The sequence below is a fragment of the Canis lupus genome, chromosome 7 (assembly GCF_003254725.2).
Source record: "Canis lupus dingo isolate Sandy chromosome 7, ASM325472v2, whole genome shotgun sequence".
Classification (NCBI taxonomy): Eukaryota; Metazoa; Chordata; class Mammalia; order Carnivora; family Canidae; genus Canis; species Canis lupus.
Genome location: NC_064249.1, coordinates 20965006 through 20984450, shown reverse-complemented (window position 1 = coordinate 20984450; position 19445 = coordinate 20965006). Strand labels below are relative to the sequence as shown.

At 40.0% G+C, this 19445-nt stretch overlaps 1 protein-coding gene across 13 annotated transcripts in view; it reads left to right on the top strand.

Annotated features, from left to right (window-relative positions):
* Positions 1–19445, top strand: part of RASAL2 (RAS protein activator like 2) — a 347793-nt gene that overhangs the window by 321048 nt on the left and 7300 nt on the right. For 6 of the 13 annotated variants that reach the window (XM_025430191.3, XM_025430195.3, XM_025430187.3 and 3 more), the window contains 7 exons: positions 489–690; positions 2799–2998; positions 3780–4641; positions 12079–12213; positions 13878–14080; positions 15467–15554; positions 18557–18587. In XM_025430191.3, the coding sequence (XP_025285976.1) occupies positions 489–690; positions 2799–2998; positions 3780–4641; positions 12079–12213; positions 13878–14080; positions 15467–15554; positions 18557–18587 (1721 nt within the window). Of the gene's footprint in view, positions 1–488; positions 691–2798; positions 2999–3779; positions 4642–12078; positions 12214–13877; positions 14081–15466; positions 15555–16599; positions 16753–18556; positions 18588–19445 lie in introns of those variants that run through there. The other 7 variants (XM_025430189.3, XM_049112205.1, XM_025430194.3 and 4 more) reach the window with 4 other exon arrangements.

The following is a 19445-nucleotide window of genomic DNA, read 5'->3' as shown; positions in this document are numbered from 1 at the left end:
AATTCCAGTAAAAATTATTTCTAGTTATTTTGGAAGAAGTTTTCTGGGCTTAAGCAAGGCCCCGAAGGTACCTAGAATTTAGATAGACAAAGAAGAGAAGTTCTTCTCTAGCGAAAATAAATAGCATGAGCAAAGACTTGGAGAAGCAGATATATTTGGGAGACTCTGAAGAAGCTAGCAATATTGAAGGTTTATACTGATGAGCATTTGGTAGGCAAATGAAGGTTATTTACAGAGAGCCTTAAATACCAGGAAAAAAAAAAAAAAGATTTAGCTATAGCCCACAGAGAATAGAAAGCTATGCAGAGTGTTTGAGTTTTACATCAGTATTAAGAAAGTATGTTTTAGTCTTTATCACTTAAGAGATTATAAATTAGTCACTTACCTCCCTAACATAAAAATAAAAAATTTAAAGCTCATTGTAAAGTCAACTCAAACATCTCTTTTCCTGAATATGTCCTTTCCCATTTTCTCTCCCTTTGTTTCAGGTTTGGTAACAAAGAAGAATATATGGCATTCATGAATGATTTTTTAGAACATGAATGGGGTGGAATGAAGCGCTTTCTTTTGGAAATCTCTAATCCGGACACCATCTCAAACACCCCAGGCTTTGATGGTTACATTGATCTGGGCCGAGAGCTTTCAGTCTTGCATTCCTTACTATGGGAAGTAGTTTCCCAGCTTGATAAGGTAAAGTAGGCTGGAAGCATAATGGGAGATTGGGAGTTAGAGAACCTTAATATACCTGAATTCTGAAGAGTATCCACAGAGTGACAGCATTCATGCTTTCTGTTGATCAAAAGCAACCTTTTGTGCTAGAAGCCTGGGAGTAAATAGTTACCAATTCTGAGTAAAATATGGTTTCCCTACAAACCAAGAAATTCTAGAAAGCCATGAAGTTATTAACCTATATTTTTAAGTAATTCACTGAATTAATGGCATATATATTTCTATAAATAATCATATGTTTAGAACGTTATATAGGACATTGTATAAAACATGTCTAAAAACTTGCCTAGAAACTAACATCAAACATTGCTAAACGCAGATTTATTCATGTATAGCAGGATGAGATGATGAAACCTCATCTAATAATTGTAACAAAAGTGTGAACTTAGAAAAATGCTGAGACTATCATGTTTAATTTGTTTTACTCCTGAGACTTTTTTTGTTATATAAGTCGGAGAGTTCAATATAACTATTAGTACTACTGAGTTACACGGGACCTGAAAATTCTGATGTTTTCTTTCTCTACAGTTGTGAATTTTAAAAGCGGAAAATACTTTTAATCATTTATTTTCTGAGTATAAGCTAAAAATTATATACTATATTAATAACTAAATATATACCATGCCAATCATTTTCTTCCCTCTGGAATTTTTCAAAGAGAAATAGAGTTGTAAAGTCTTAGACTTTAGCTAGGTTTACCACAATAATTATTTATTGATATTTTTGTTTGCTACAGGTACTTCATAAATAGATGTGGTGGTATGTTAGAATAACTTCAAAAGACAAAGGTTTTTTTTGTGATTAGAATGTATTTGTTTCCCTCCATTTTCCTATTATCCTTAACAATGTTGTACCAATAAAATGGGGATAGTAAAACCTATTAATAAAGACCACTTTCCTGAGGCAATGTAAGTGGTAGGGTGTCCTACCACTTGTAAAATAATAAACTGTTTTGTGCTCTTGAGCACCCCTTCTTCACTTGTAGCATTGCTAGCTAGATTTGGAGTTGGAGCTATGCTGAGCATACATTCCTTGAATGTGAATCAGGGTTCAAGAAAGTTGAGCAAGTAAAGGCTCTTCTTTGGGTAGCATTAGCGCAACTACTCTACCCGTCTGAGCAGAGTTGAATAGTCTCGGTTGTGGAGAAGACACAGGGGACCCAGACGCAGCTGTGTAAAACTGCCCTAGAGTTAAGGGGTCCCATAAGACTCCATGAAAATAAGAATTCCCCAAAGAAAAAAATGATTGAGATGGATAAAGCCAATACTAAAAAGTGACCGTCGAGTAACCGCATCAATGGGATGCAGATATGGAAATCTTATAAAATAGGCCTGGTTAATTTAGGGTCAAAATCTTTTTAACAGGCATTGCTATGTAAACATGCCTTCTCCTTGTAAATCTGTGTTTGGTCCTGGGAACCAGGAGTAAACCTTAGACACATCTCGTTGAGAGTTTATCTGATTTTGCTGCTTAAAACAAGATTGTCTTACTAATGCAAACCCAGTTGACAGTAGGTCAGAGTTCCCAAAAGTAAATGGGATAGTGGATGGCAATATCACCTGTGTGCCCTGCAGTGCTCCGGACCCCTGAATGCAACACCTTCTTGTATGTTGGCATGCATTTCTTTTCTCACACGATGCCTTTTCTTTGGAAGTTTCATCACACTAGCCAATCCTCTGGTCTTGAAGTCCTTTGGTTAGAAGGTGTTTGGTTCTTCCCCTACCCTCCCTTCCCTTGATCTACTAGCCTCCCAAAGATTTAGTTTGCTTTGCATGCCTATTTTAGTTGGAATGGCAATAGTTTGGTTGTTTTGAGCATGTCTTTTAATTTTTATTTGCATAATCCTAATTTCTATTTCCTTTCTTTCCTCAATGTCTGCTGCACCTTGTTTCGCCTCCTCCATTCATCTCGACGCCATGGTTCTGCTGCTCCATAACAATGCATTATGAACCTGCCACTCCCATATGCAAACACCTACCCTTCCCTCCAACCTACACCCCTCCATCAATGGGCATCGTTTTCCCAAAAACAATCGTTGGTGGATGTCGCAATGCTTATTATCCAATTAGGGTGAAAATTCCTTCCTACAGGCGACCGTGGCAAAATTGGGACCGCTCCCTCGAGTTCTTGCTGATATTACCAAGTCTCTAACTAATCCTACACCAATACAACAGCAGCTGAGACGCTTCACTGAGCATAACTCCAGTCCAAATGTCAGTGGAAGCCTCTCCTCTGGGCTGCAGAAAATATTTGAAGACCCCACTGACAGGTATGTAAGAGAGAATCGAAACTAGCATCTCAGAGAGAGAATGCTTAGAGATTTGGCAGAAATCTATTTAAGTCATTTGTTGAATTTATAACCTAAAAGTCATGATCAATTGGAAAGAATCATCTGACCGGAGATAAATCCAATTGTTTGTCATAATAGAACACAAGATCTAGGATACTGATTTTCTAGAATGTTATTGTAGAATTATAATAAACATTAAAAAAAAATAAAACCTAGGTCCAGCTTAAGGGAAGATTAAGGGCTCTATGATATTTATATTTTCATTTATTGTAGAACTCAAAATTCTGGAGAACCTCAGTTAACATCATTTTATAGCTGGCTATGTCAGCTGGATAGGTCGATACAATGTTGATGCCTAGACTGACTCTCTTTTTTGGATTGGCAAGACTTGGGCCTTTAACAAGGACCTTTTGGTTGAACATGTGGCACTGTTCCCTCCTCTTGAAGGTTTAGACAGAACCAATTAACAGTGAGTTGGAATACCTCAGAAGGGTTTAGGACCTAGCTAGGAAATGATTGGAATTCTAGTAAAAATCAAAGACAATGATGGAGGGGTATACAGTGTTATTCCCCACCTTTGGAGAGAAACTAAAAATGTTGTATTTTTAGGAATTGTAATGATGAAATTTGAGTTTAGAAACCGACATAAGTATCTACATTGGGCCTCTGAGCCTTCAGAAATGTTGATATCCCTGGGTTGAGAAATCCTAACTATTTTGAATTTATCTCAAGAGTAATTAAGGGTCCTCTTTTTCCACAGTGATTTGCATAAACTAAAATCTCCAAGCCAGGACAACACAGATGGCTATTTCAGAGGGAAAACGTTATTGCTGGTTCAGCAGGCCTCCTCCCAGAGCATGACCTATTCTGAAAAGGATGAAAAGGAAAGTAGCCTTCCTAACGGTCGGAGCATCTCCCTCATGGACCTTCAAGACACTCACGCTGCTCAAGTAGAGCATGCATCTATCATGCTCGATGTGCCTATGCGCTTAACTGGAAGCCAGCTTTCCATAACCCAGGTGGCCAGTATCAAACAACTGCGGGAAACCCAGAGCACTCCCCAGAGTGCACCCCAAGTGCGAAGGCCCTTGCACCCAGCCTTGAACCAGCCAGGCAGCCTCCAGCCCCTGTCATTCCAGAACCCTGTCTATCACCTCAATAACCCAATCCCAGCAATGCCAAAGGCCTCTGTGGATTCTAGTTTGGAGAATCTAAGCACTGCCAGTTCCAGAAGCCAAAGTAACAGTGAAGATTTCAAACTCAGTGGGCCCAGCAATAGCAGCATGGAAGATTTCACTAAACGTAGCACGCAGAGCGAGGATTTCTCCAGGCGGCACACTGTACCAGACAGACACATACCTCTTGCTCTGCCGCGGCAGAATAGTACCGGGCAGGCCCAGATCCGGAAAATGGACCAGGCTGGGTTAGGTGCCCGAGCCAAAGCCCCGCCGTCCTTGCCACACAGTGCTTCCTTACGTAGCACGGGGAGCATGTCGGTGGCCTCTGCGGCCCTGGTGGCTGAACCTGTGCAGAATGGGAGCCGGTCCCGGCAGCAGTCCTCTTCCTCCAGAGAGAGCCCCGTTCCCAAAGTGAGAGCGATCCAGAGACAACAGACACAGCAGGTAGGGATGGGGGCAGGGGCGGGAGGGGTCTGGCCTCCATTGATCCACCTGTGTCCCTGCTTCTTTATATATAAAAATATATATATTAGGAAATCCAATTGCTAGCAAGGTTCCTACAGAAAAATATTTTATTTTAAATGGGAAGAAGAAATGAAATGTTTGGGAGGCTTCTGGCTAGGGGAGGCAGAAGAAAGAAAGAAGCTTGACTTATTACCCTCAGGAGACTAACAACCAGGCCGAAGGCTTTTCCTTCTCTTCAAGCAGCTGAGCTGCCACCTCGCTTTGCGCTAAGAACAGATCAGTGTTGAATGAATAATTAGAACACATGAATAATAATTATGAAACCTGTAGGCCAGATCAACTAGAATGTATTTAGGGAATCTGGACATTAATCTGCCTTAATTTTTTTTACCTTAACATTTCCAGAATAAGCTTTCTCATTCTGAGCCAAGGGCTTAATGTAACTGCTCTCTACTTCATCCCCCACCTCCTTCTGGAAATAACAAGTCTCATGTGCCTTTTCCTGGAAATGGCTAGAAAAATAGCACCTGAGCACCTATAAAGGCAAAGTGAAGGAGACAGGTAAAAAGATAGAAACACAGGTCATTGACAAATATTCTCATTTACAAATCCCTTATATTTCTATTTGCATGGGTAAGCCCAGCCAGGGTCACAACCAGTCTTAAGATTTCCAGATTTTTCTTCATGACAAAAGTTTTCCCAAGGATTTAATCATTTTCTTCCCTACATACTACATTTTGAGGCACCAATACCTATTTTACTTTTTGAAACAATCTAATAACCTGAGGAATACATGTATATGTATATGTATACATTTAATATCTTTCAACTAATGATTTTTCTCCTTTGTGTTTGCTGACCTTTTCTTGAAACCTAATCATACTAGGGAGCTTTGTGATTGAAAGAGTTCTATGACAGATCCTTTTGTCAGCAAAACCACTAGTCAGAGAAGACTACAATAAAACCCCAGTGCATCTTTTTAATATATTTGCTTTTTATAGGTAGGCATTTACTGATTTGGCTGCTTCTGCCTCCGCTCTGCTGTGATCAGAGGCCTTGCCCCATATCTAATAGTTACTGTTTAAAAAAAAAAAAAAAATTAGGACACTGACAGAATCCTGGGATGTGGAGGTAGAGGAAGAGATGAAAAGCTCAACTAACTTAGACCCTTTCCCACAGCCCACTTCCTGGGCAGAACCTCCTCTACTTGGTCGTTCTTTCCAGAGAAATTCCTTCAGTCTTAAATTTTTCATTTTCATTTTATTTATATTTTCCCAAATATCCCCAATTCATTTTATTTTTTTTTTAAAGATTTATTTGTTTGTTAGAATGAGAGAGGGAGATGGGATGTGAGTGTGAGTGGGAGAAGGGCAGAGGGAGAGGGCAAGTCCTTGAGCAGACTCTCTGCTGAGGATGGAGCTCAACAAAGGGCTCAATCCCAGGATGCTGAGACCATAACCTGAGCTGAAACCAAGAGTCGGCTGCTTAACCCATGGAGCTACCCAGGCACTCCCCCAATTCATTTGATTTAATAAGGAAAGGCAAGATTACATATAATGAAATCTTTCATATGTGTGTCATTTTATGTCATATATATATACATTTAATTCATGTGTCAGAAGATGATCATTCAGTCATTCACACTTTATTGTGATCATTTTCACACGTTGCTTTTATGCTAGCTTCCAATTGAGATCAACTACTTTCAGAGAATTGAAGTGTTTATTGGGAGGAGAAAAGAAAGATAAGTAATTTTGGAGATGGAGTGCTGTGTGGAGGCAGAAATCCACTTGGGGGGCTAAGGGGGGCTAAGTGTAGCCTGGGGTCCATGAAGATGGGACAGGGAGTAGAGAAGAATATCAGATTGGCATAGATGGACAGGATAGTAGAAAGGGCACTCCGTCCTACTCTTCAGAAGCTGACTGGGGCCCAGCCTTGGACAGAAAAGAGGAATGGTAACCCATTCCCCTGTGTCATGAAGTTCTCAGTTCCCAGGGCCTGTGACTCAAATTGATGGCTTATAAGTATTATAAATTACATAGCCTTCTGCGTGATCATCTGGAACCAACTGTCATTTATAACATTTAGGTAGGAAAATATAGCACCCATCACACAAGCAGTACATATTTCTATGGGTGAATAGAAGACTGTCTCGATAGACAGGAGGGAAGAAATACATACAGTCTCCAAACAACCAGTTTAAAAATGTTTTGTGCCACACCATCAATGAATTGAGTCCATCTATATTACATTGGCATGAATTGAGGACAAACACAGTGAGATGGCCTAGTGCAGCTTTAAATATTCATCTTTGTTCCTACCTTTGCTGGTAGTGCCACCATCATATCAGTTAAAGCATAAATCATGTATTTTTATTGCTCAAGTTTCTGGTTTTTCTACATTGGCTTTTTCTATGCAGATGGCTTATTCTTTTAAACTTATGTTGTTATTTTTTATTCCTTATCTTTTGGTTTCTTGCTTTTCTCCTCTCCCATGAAGCCTCTGAATTTCTACATAATCAGCACATTTTTGGCAAATTCCTTTACATATTGTAATTGCAAATTGTGTTGGGGAATTCTTCTGTCCCCAAAACTAGAGGATTTCTTTGTGGGGATTGTTCTGTAGGCGTCTGTAATTATCAGTGGCTTTGTCCTATTGCAAATTCCATCTGTATCTCAGCACAAAGGAGTGCCCGTTGTTGGCAGCATTACTGGCTTCAGTCTTCGTATATGTATACGTACTGAGTAGGAAGGAAATAAAATCCTAGCGAAACAATCTAGAGAGAAGAGAGTTTGTTTTTTGTTTATGTTTTTGTTTTTGCTTTCAGGAAACTGCCTTCAAATTCTTTTACCCTTTTCAGCCTCTTTTTGGATTTTTCCCCCCTCATTTTCCTCTCCATTTTGGTTTTTGTGCAGCATGTACTGTTTGTGTGTAATAGTACTTAAGCTGTATGTGTTCAGATAGAGCATGTTATGTAACCTTAAAAATTCAAACTTGAAGAGGCTTTTAAAATAAATTCAATTTTGGCAGACCCGTTGGAAGGATACTGCTATTTTCACATGTAGATGTGTTGAACTCTCTCCTACCTAAGCTCTTCAGGAACCCTCAGAGTTGACTGCTTTAGCCAGCCCTTTCTTTGGTGTTGACAGCAGAAGTGCTCTTTGTGATGAGAACCGGACTGTCTTAGACTTTGGAAAAGCTGAAAGCAACAAGCTTTATTTATGTCTAGTAAAGCCTAGCGAGGAAGAGGAAGCTGGCTGCTTCTCCATTGTCCTCAGTGTAGCCAGGCTATGCGTGGATTACAGGATCAGACAAACTGCTGTCTCTGGCCCTTTCACCCTAAAGCATTAGTATTTTTCCCAGAGAAACCCTACACACCTTTATCTCAAAGAGAGACATTCCTGGTAGGAATTCCTACTGCTTTTCTTTTTGTCTTTTTCATCTTTCCTTTTCTTTAATGATCCACCTTTGAAAGCCAGTGGATCTAAATAGGCTGTATTTATTCCTAAGGCTGTAGCTAAGCAAAGTGGAATTTGAAGCACTTACCAACCTCTTTTCCCAATCTCTTTGTACACTAGAGATAATAAATTTTGCTGTTTATAATAATGCCTAAATAACTAATAATAGTAAAAACCAGAGATAATAAATTTTGCTGTTTTTGCCAGCTTGTAAGGGAGATGGAATAATCATTGAAGAAAAGCCTTTGATGTACTTCCAAAGGATTAGAGAAAAAACGTATGATGTCTTTCTCATAGTAATGCATTATACTCTAGTACTGAATATTCTAAAGAGAACCAGAGTATTAATAAATGAATAATATTTTATTGAGCATCTGTTGTGCAATTACATTGTCACTACCATTCAAAAATAGACTGTATCGAGACGCCTGGGTGGCTCAGCGGTTTAGTGCCTGCCTTCAGCCCAGGGTGTGATCTTGGAGTCCTGGGATCGAGTCCCAGGATGAGTCCCACATTGGGCTCCTTGCATGGAATCTGCTTCTTCTTCTGCCTATGTCTGTGCCTCTCTCTGTGTGTCTCTCATGAATAAGTAAATAAAATCTTTAAAAATAAAAATAGACTGTATGATATGATGCCATGCATCAAGGATTGACGATCTAGTTGGGAAGTAAGACCAGCACACATGAGACCAATAGAAAAAAATGTAAGGGACAATATATAGTTTATAAAATAAAGAAACCCAAAAAATCGCCTCTATTTTGATAATTTTTTATTTGCTCAATGTTATTTTTCTGTTCTTTATACTTTTGTAAAGGTTTTACCATGAATACAAGGAAAAGTTAGTATTTTTTCAACAGCTGTTGACCACCTACTATATGCCATGCAGAGTGCTCAGATATATTAGGAAGTGGTTGAAAATCAGATTCAACCAGTAAAATAAGAGTGGACCTGAATGCCCAATTCTATCGTACAGTCCCTTCTAATTCGTTAGACATTGTTCATCATTCTGAGGATATGGTACCCACTACCATCACCAGTGGAATGACCCAGCTCTGGGTTTTACAGCTTTTCACTTAGCAGTCAAAGCCTAGATTGTGCTTGTTGTAGTCGACATTGTTCTCTTAATATGTTTCTGAGGGCTAAGATCTCTCCTCCATGTGTTCTCAGGAGCAACCATAGTGTACAGTGCATTTATAGGCACTCAAATAGCTACCCCATGACAGATCATAGGGAAAGAAAGTTCATTGAAGCAACATATCAGAGGAACTTCTAGACATCCATTAATAATTGCTTATGTGTGCTTCAGGCGTGTTGCCACTTACTGATATCTGTAATCTACTAGCAAATCAGCCAAACCAGGTTCTGCTTCACACCTTTAAGAAACACTGCATAAAGAAGAAAGCTATTGAATTAGCTGCCTTGAAATAATAAATTCCAAACAGTAAAAGTTATCAGTTTTAGTACCTGCTTTATCTCAACCCACTATTGAATAGAAAATCCTGGTTTCACAGAAAAGCAGTTTTTTTGTGCCCTATGTGCTAAAGTGATAAGATTATAAAATTTAAAAAGCATTGGTCTCCTTTAAATATTGGCCTTTTATTAATTTTTTAAAACTCAAAACCACATTCTTTTCTCTTTCAGATGTACATCAAATAAAAACCTAAACCTCTTGTGAAACTGTTTTTCTCTGCCAATGCTGAAGCAGTTTTTTGCTCTCTGCTTTTAAAATCCAGTAGGGGGAGAACGTGTGTGTGTGTGTGTGTGTGTGTGTGTGTGTGTGTGTGTGTGTGTAAAGTACCTTGCTGTTTACAAATGCTTTTACAAGCTGACTCATTTGTTTCTCATAATAACTTCCGATGTGGGTAATTACTACCTTCCATTTATAATTGATACTGTATCCTATAGGCCAGTATTTCCAAAGTTTGATTCTCAAAATTATTTAAGTATACAAGATGTTCATTTAATTAATCATATAATTATTTTAACACATAATAGAAAATATATAACCATTAATATTAAAATATGTATAAATATATAATATATATAACCTCAAACTCATGATTTTACTGATGTTATTGCTTAGCATAAGGACTCAGCTAACTGGAAAAAGTTGTTTTAAAGAGATAATAAATAATCAGTGATAATATGGTTATTAAAGAAATAATAAAATGGTACACAAATGAATGAAGTATACAACACACCTAGATACCAGAGTGGAGATGGAGATAGACTTTTAAGAACTAAAGATCTTGAAATTTAAGACATGTTTATGTCTTGACACAGTGGAGGAAATGACTTTAAAAGAGGAACTTCTAGACATCCATTAATAATTGCTTATGTGTGCTTCAGGTGTGATGCCATTTATTGCTATCTGTAATCTGTTAGCAAATCAGCCAAACCAGGTTCTGCTTCACACCCTTAAGAAACACCATTCTATGACTTGTATACGTGTGTTTTGTAGAGTTTCTCTCAACCTATCTTTGATAACCTTTTAGTGTCTGCAGCCAATATTTTTCATCTTGTCTTTTTAAATCGCAAAGTCATCAAAAAAAATCCCTTCTTCTAAAATAGCTGTCTATTTAGAGTTTAACTGGATCCTATTCCAGAATGACATAAAGTAATCTTAAGGTAGATAGCTCTGCATGGAAGAGAAAATTCCCTCCAATTATGAGATTACACAGTATTGGTCCTCAAAATAGAAATCTATTTTAATTCTAAGAAGGTTACCTCACATACAATGCTATGATCTCTCCTACCTTCTCTCTCTCTCTCCCTCCCAACCTCTTTCATTCTCTCTCTCAAGCACACAAGAGAAAAATAATTTGTTTTATATTTCTAGCATTGTTTTTAGAGAAAGCATTAATGTTCATAGCTTAATATAAATTATAATATCCAGTACCAGTTTTCTAGACATAAATATGATAACATCCAAGCTCTGTACTTTCCAAAGAACTTTAACCTACATTATCTCAACTCAGTCCCTAAAACTCTATGAGATATCAGGATAAGTGTTACCAGTGATGGTAGTGATATCCCTAATTGGTAGTTTAAGAAAAGAGTATTGAAGAGATTAGGGACAGTTTAAGTGGCATCGTTGCTACTTTTTTTTTTTTTTTTTCTTTAAAGTATTTATTAGAGAGCATGAGCTGGGAGATGGGTCACAGGAGAGGGAGAAGCAGACTCCCCACTGAGCAGGAAGCCCGACTCAGGGCTCCATCCCAGGACTTGAGATCATGACCTGAGTCAAAGGCAGTTGCTCAACCAACTGAGCCACCCAGGCATCCCAGGGTTGCTACTTAAAATATTCTTACCACTCAGTATATCAGTATTGGAAAACGGTAACTTATCTGACTATTCTAACTGGATCAAAATATCCCTTAAACTAATGCAATATCTATTGTTTTGATCCTATATTCATGAAGAAACTGGTCTAAAATAGAGATTTCAGAGTGGCCTTAATCCATCAAGAAGTCAGCACTTCTCTTTTTTCTCTTTGTCTAAATGATTGATGTGAAAATTGAGGATTTGGCATTCTGATAAATAAATGGATACCTCATGAGTTTGTTTAGCATTAATCAGTTTGTTGGTTCCTGATCATCTCTGTCTTACACAGCCATTTCCTCAGCTGAGCAGTAAACCATCGTGTCACACCTTTTCTCTCATTCTTATCATTGTAATTTCACTGGTGATTGGACCACTGGACTAGTGAACAATTTTAAGGCCTTTGCTTTCTTTTCTTAGATGTGATGCATAGGAATTTCTATTCAGAATAGTATATTCTTACACAAGCAGATATTCTCATTCCTGCCCACCCCTAACCCCATCTTTAATAAAATATTAGTTAGAACTGAGAGCATTTATTAGGTCACAGTTTTGTCCTCCAAGAGTAACTCCCTTTGCAAAACCTAACTAGTGAATGAGTTGTTTGGGGAAATGCTAATGAATGTTTCTGTTTTAGGTGCAGTCACCTGTGGACTCTGCCACCATGTCCCCAGTAGAGAGGACAGCAGCCTGGGTGTTGAACAATGGACAGTATGAAGAGGATGTGGAAGAGACTGAGCAAAATCCAGATGAATCCAAGCATGCTGAGAAGGTAGAACTAGCCTGTTTTTGTTCACTTTTGCCCCCACAGTGATAGGCCACCAGAAAGACTGTCTTGCCAATAATATGACGTCTTTCCCCTCCCCAGTTTCCGCTCCACCTCTTATTTTATCCAGCATCCACACACCTGTATATTTCAAGTCAGTAGTGTCTCTGTATGAAAATAGAAAATGTTGGTCAGGCTGGAGTGGAAGGGTTAATTTTCTTTTATATGTTATCTTAAATTGGAGAACATTCTGCTATTAATTTCCAGTCATTGAAGGGGAATGTTTAGTGTATCTGTAAGCTGGTTGTTAGTCTTCAACCAAGGCCAAAATTACCCTTGGACCAGACTTCCTTCCCAGGTCCTATTTAATGATTTTTGACTCCCCCTCCCCTCTTACTTGCTTTTTCTACATAAAGAGCTCCTAGCCCTATATTGATTTGTAAACAGATATTATCTATTATTTCGGTTTTGTTTTAAAGAAAAGTTGACATGGAGAAAAAGGATTATCAAATAAGAACTTTGCCATCATGGATGGCATTCTCTCATTTAATTAACAACCATACAACTAGTTCTGCTTACTTATCAGCTTGATCCTAAAATATGCTTATTGATGCATTCTACCTTTTTAAACTGTCATGAAAACTGTCATCTTTGACCTATTGGCTTAACGAGTGTAGTTTAGTATCATGATGTGGGTAAGCAGAAGCTAACTGCCTGATTGTCAATGAAATGGGATAGTCTGTGAAAATAGTTGCATTTTACAAAGCACCATACAGATTTATCATGAACTAGTAATAAATTTAAGTAGACCATCTGTAAGAAAGCTTTTCCTTCTCACCTCACCTCACCTCACCAGAAATGTGACATTCCAAGGCACTCATACCCCAACTATTGCAGTATTAGGACAAGAAAGGGCTGTGTAGCCATTGGAATTACATAAAGCTTTTGTGAGAATTTATTATAGAAAGCTTTGGTTTATGTATATTTATATAAAACTTTAGTGAGAAAAACATACATGTTCCAGTAAGCAGTCCCAGATTAAGCAGATGAACCACGTCATGAAAAGGGGCCAAGAGACAGTTATTAATCAGCCCTGGAATATATTTAGGGCTTTTGCTTAGTGCTTGTGACCTGAATGTTTTACACATTTATAATTGAGGAGAAAGCAGCAATAGCTTACTTTGCCATCAGATTCTATTTATTTACCTGATAGCATAACATTATAGAAATGTTGCTTCTTCTCTAAAGGGCTGATTCTAGTAGAATGAAGGAATGACAGTCTGATGTCAGACATCCTACAGTACAGGTGACGATACAGAAATCTCTGGTAGACAACTGGCTTAAGTTATTTGTCAGGTTCCTAAGTACTTGATCTTTTTTTTTTCCTGCCCCAATTTGATACAGATTGTGGCTTACAGCAACTGGTAGTTTAATGTGGAAAGAGGTACACATAAATAATATAGATTCGAAATGCCAAGTTCAGATTTAAAATGTGATTTTAGGGGGAGGGAGGACAGAACTCCTTTACCATTCATGCCTTTCGATCATTTTTAAGAATATTAGCAGCACATAGAACAGCAGCCCAGACAGCATCCGACCACATTGATTTCCAAAACCAATGTAACTCCAGTTTTTCCCTCCTTGTCTTTGATGCCTCTCTTCTGCTCTAGTATGAGCAGGAAATTACTAAACTGAAGGAGCGCCTGAGAGTGTCCAGCCGGCGCCTTGAGGAATATGAGCGCCGCTTGCTGGTGCAGGAGCAGCAGATGCAGAAGCTGCTGCTGGAATACAAGGCCAGGCTGGAGGACAGCGAGGAGCGCCTGCGCAGGCAGCAGGAGGAGAAGGACAGCCAGATGAAAAGCATCATCAGCAGGTCAGACCATCACCTGTGGTGGATGGGGGCCAGTTAGGACACAAAGGGATCGAAAGATGATCCAAAGAATCCTGAAGTAGTGGCAGCAAAAGCCACTTCAGTTCTACATTAGCTCTGTGGTACTTCGTGTGGATATGGTGAATGACTGTATCTCTTAAAATTTTCTAAATGTGACACCTTCATACCCTTCCTTGAAGATGGAGGTAGCCTTTTTCTCTTTCATCATAATAATTTGAAAAAGTAAAAATGTTGCAAATCACTTGATAGGTCTTAGTATTCAATGTCCAAGAGTCAGTTTATTTCTCATGAGTCTAGAGACATGGAAGGACATTATCAACGGATATCTTTAGGGCCAGAGAGAGAGTGCCAAGGATGTCAAGGGAGATTAAGGGAGGGGTCAGTTATACCAAACACTTGCATAACACTTAACTGTGGGCCAGGCACTTTACAAATAATAATTGGTTTGATCTAAATAAAAATGCTTTATGCCAACCTTGGAGGCAGGAATTATTTTCATTTTACAAATAAAGAAACAGGTTCCAAAGCCATGAAGTCACCTGCCCAAGGTCACTTAGTGGAGCAACCAGGGTTTGAAGGCAGGCATTCAGGCTCCAGAGCCCATGCTCATAACCACTGTGCTTCACTATTGTCAAATGCTATACAGAGAGGTCAAGCAAAATAAAGACAGAAAAGGTTTGTTGTTTCAGAAATATGGAGAGAGTTAGCAGTCTTCGAGCCATTTCATGGAGTTCAGTGTCGGTGGGTTAAGATGTGAACAGTGCCTGAGAAAGAAAGCAGGCCTACTAAGTGTAGCACATTCTGAGAAACTCAGCTATGCAGGGAGAGAAGGGACAGCTGTCACAAGGCAACTTGAGATTTTTTTTTTAAGAGTTTATTTATTCATGAGAGACATGGAAAGACAGAGGCAGAGACACAGGCAGAGGGAGAAGCAAGCTCCATGCAGGGAGCCCAATGCAGGACTCAATCCCAGGATGACCTGGGCCAAAGGCAGGCGCTCAACCACTAGCCACCCAGGTGTCCCAGGGAACTTGAGATTAAGAGAGAGTTATTTGTTTCCTTCTAGTTGGCTTGGTAGTTTACAATGAAATAAGCTGGGCCGGGGTTAGAATCTGACAGAGGAGAGGGAGGAAATGACTATGGGGATTCTGTCCCAGAGGAGATAAAAATGCATGGGATCTGGTCTCAGGCAGAGAGGTCAGCCTTGGATGTCTCCTTCCAAGGTGGGAAAGAAGAAAGCAACCATGATTATGGACCTCTCGTTGGGAAGGAATGGAAATGTGGACTCTGCCAAGTTGGGTTTCTTGTCCCCTACATCAGCTGGCCTCTTTTTGACATCCTCACTGTCTCCTTGCTGCCACGTTCTAGGCTGATGGCTGTGGAAGAGGAACTGAAGAAGGATCATGCTGAGATGCAAGCAGTTATTGATGCAAAGCAAAAAATAATCGATGCACAGGTGAGCAGGCCTTGAATCTGGTAGAAAGCACTTGTTCATAATAACTGTTCAATTTCCTGACTTCTGACCTTTGGAAATGCCAAGGCATGTACTGCAAAATGGGTCATTGGAAAGTTCGCAGCATTACCTTTTGAAGATTAAAAGAGTTTCTATGTGACCTGTATTAATTTTCCTTTCTTTTACTGGTGACAAGTCTGTTAACCCAGCAAAGTACTAGCGTGCTCAGTGCAGTTGCTTGACAAATCTCAACCTAGTGCATGATGGGGTTTCCTTCTTTCCTTACGGAAAGGAGGGCATTCTCTAGGTACCTGTGAAAAGTACACCGCATGTGTCTGGCTTGTGACCTCCACTGACCATTGCTTGGCTGTGATGTTCACGGTCTTGTTAGTCACGTTCACTGTGCCGTCGACCTCTAGCCCCACATACTAGGGAAAAACAGGGTTGTGGAAGGTACCTTTCCTTGCTGTTCTTTTGGTTCAGGGTTTGATGGTGATGCCTGGGATTTGCGTGGCTGCCCTTCTTTATTGGCACTGTGCTTAGAGAGCCTCTTAGCCCTGATGAAATCAGAACCTGGGCCCCTGCTCACCATAGCTTATAGCTTATACCTCTGACACTAATGGTGGGGTGCCTGCCAAGAGCACCTCACAGGGACACATCAGCGATCAGAGCAAAATCCAGGAAGCAGGAGACATCGCCAATTTGGGTTTCATTTTATCATTGCAAAATATGGTTGTATTTTTTAGAACAAAACAAATAACAAAAGGCAGGTGCAGTTTTGATAGAGTGGCTGGTCTAGTCACCAAATATATCCCCTTCCTGAAGACAACCAGCCCATACGGGTTTACATTTCTCATCTTTAAAGACCTTATCATATTCCTAAACTATGAAATAAAACTGGGAGCAAGAACTTTATGTTCTACTCTCCTCTCTGCATATCAGCCAGGGGACCGTCTATGTCGGAGCTCCCAGGATTCTTAAGCATGCACTTAACACCCCCTGTCTAGTTTCCTGACAGGGTTAATGTGGGATGGGGTTTATTTTTCAGAGGAGTTGGGAGTGAGGCTGAAAGCAGAGCGGTGGAAGGAGGCTTCCTGGGCCCCGTGCTCCACAGACACACCCAGCGTGGAAGCCAGTGTGAGCTGTGACGCTCTCATCAGCGTCGCTCCTGGAATATTTTCGACTCTGTAGTTTCTGGATATTTGGACCTCATAAGAATCAGAAGAAAGGTCTGCTGTAATTATCTGACTTGGTCCTTTTTTTAAACCTTTCTAGGTGTCCCCAGGGTGGGTGAAGAAGGGGTAGTGGAGGTAAGGCTGTCTTGCCATACATACTGTAAAAATTCACCCCAGAGCCTTTGGAGATATAGCCTGGATACAGAAAGCAATTTAGTCAGGAAAACCACTGTTAATAAGTTTCCACTTCGTGGATTTTCAGTGTGACAAAATAATGCAGGAAGAGTTCTATTAATAACCACACTGGGAGAGATTTTGGTTCTGATGAGATAAAGCAGACCATTTTTATAATTCCAGCTGGTCTAAAACTGTGTCAATCTTAAGTAGAGGAAGCTTGAGTGTGTCACAATTGTGGATCTGTGCATAGAGCATTTCCCTTTTCTCAGTTGCTTGTCAAGACAGCCTCATTAGCTTCTGACGATTTCTACCCACTCCCACTCCCTGTCTTGACATTGAGGGCAAGACAACCGTGTGTGAAGCAGGAGTCAGGCATGGCTGGTGAAAACAAGGAAGGAAATAGGATCTATCAGGCCTCAAAAGCTCTGGAAAGTGAGGACCTTCTCTCATTTAACCAGGAGGCTGTCGCTGCTCAGGGATGGGTGAAATGTGATCCTCAGATCATTAGTCAGTGTCAGCTGGTGGTCTGGCTAAACTAGACATTTTGGGTCCATACCTCAAGACAGTGGTTTTCAAATGCTTGGATTCCGTGGACTATGTTGGTCAAAACAGAAGAGCCTTCCATAGATCACTTTCCAGCTGCTTATACTGACCATTACCAGCAAGGACCACTGTCAGCTCATGGATGAAATCACACTGAAGCTAGCCAACTGTAGTAAATTACCTTTTCAAACAAGCATTACTATACTGCATGCTTTCTACCAGAGGCCCACCATGGGTCCCTGAGAATACTTGGAGAATCCACTAGATCATATTTTGAAACCCAGTGTACCATGTGTATAGCACAAATCATAAACACGAAAGCTAATTTTTAAAAAAAGATTATAACCTCCAATTCCAGCTATTGTCTTACTGATACATTAAAATCTTATTATAGCAAAAGACTTTGAACATCTTTGGGCATCCTTTGTAATGAATGACTTTTTATATCAGGTCCTTTCCTTTGTAGGGATAAATCTTACATCATAAGTGTCTGATGGAGCAGAGCAGCCCTTCTGGCATCATTTAATAGAATGTGCATAAGTTTGGGGTGAAAGCTTCTCAGTGAGATAGCCCATACTTTTAGGTCTCTGGCATCTTCCTTGGTGCCACTGGTAGTGGAAAATATTTCTGAAACAAATACAGTTGCTTTCCTTATATTAGAGTTGAGCCCAACATTTCCCAAAGCACTAAAGGTCCGGTGCCCAATGAACTGGTTCTCATCTGTGTCAGCAGTCCTATGTCCCTATGGGCAAGACTCGTCCCTGAAGTCAGCCTCTAGATCTCCTGGAGTTTATGCTATGAGGCCTGGCCTCGGTCAGCCACTTTCTAACTGGCACTACAGGAGGATGAACATTTCACGGGTCAGGGCAGAACCACCTGACTTGAACCTTGTAGCACAGCCGTGGGGATCCTGGTGATGGAATTAAGGAAACATTTCTTAAGCATCAAACCAGGGACTGTGCCACTTTCACCACCACCACCCCCCCCCCCCCCCCCCCCAGGATCTCTCCATGTGACTCAGATGGAGAACAGAGAAGGGTTCCTCCTATGAGAAGCAAGCAGCTGCCTAGTTACTGTTGCAAGTGATATCTCCGCTGTGTTAAATTACAGGTCATAAATGGAGATGAGATTATTCAAACAGGCAAGTAAACCCGGTCCATTCTCTAGCTGAGCAGTTCCCAGCCCTGGCCCGATACACTGGCCTCCTACACATTCCAGCTCCTGCACTCTCCACACTGGAAATCCTTCCTGTCAGGCGTGGATTGCTTTGCCTCTCAACCCAGGCAGAATCAAAATGTCAGAGCATCTTTTGCCAACTGAACTTGACTTTCAAAAGTCCCTATTTGATTATTTTTCTATTACTTTTTGTTTTATTTTTGAGAAGTTGGCAGTGGGGGGAATTACAAAAGGGGATTTGTCCACTTGGAAACTTTCAGCTGTTCAGCAGGGGGGTTATTTGGCTTCAGCTGTTACTCTTATAGGAAATAAATCATTGCAATCATTCTTAGCCTTCTTTTTTGACCCTTTAAGAATCAAACAACTTTTTACAAATGCCAAAAAAAATTTTTTTTGGATAAACCTACATTCCTTTGTGTTGGGCCTTTATAATTTATCCTAATACTGAAATTTCTTTTTTTAATCATTTTAAGATATTACCAGTTACTCTGTTCAGAGACTATTCTTAACCGGGGGGGGGGGGGGGGGGGGGGTGGGCAGGGGGAGAAACATCATCATTGGCCCCTACTCCTTGTCTCCTGAGAACCACTGCCCAGTCCTTACCTACCAGCTTTTTAAAGATCCATACTTGTTATCCCAGTAAACTCCATTGGCTATCATTTTTTTAATTACTATTTTTAAGCCTCAGAGATCTTTCTTTCGTTGAATTTTGCCAACCTTTAAAATGAGTTACCATCCCAAAATAAAAAGTATCTTATACTAGATGAATGCTTGCCAAGTAATGCTGATTTTATGTATGTTACCACCTGGGACCTCCATCAGG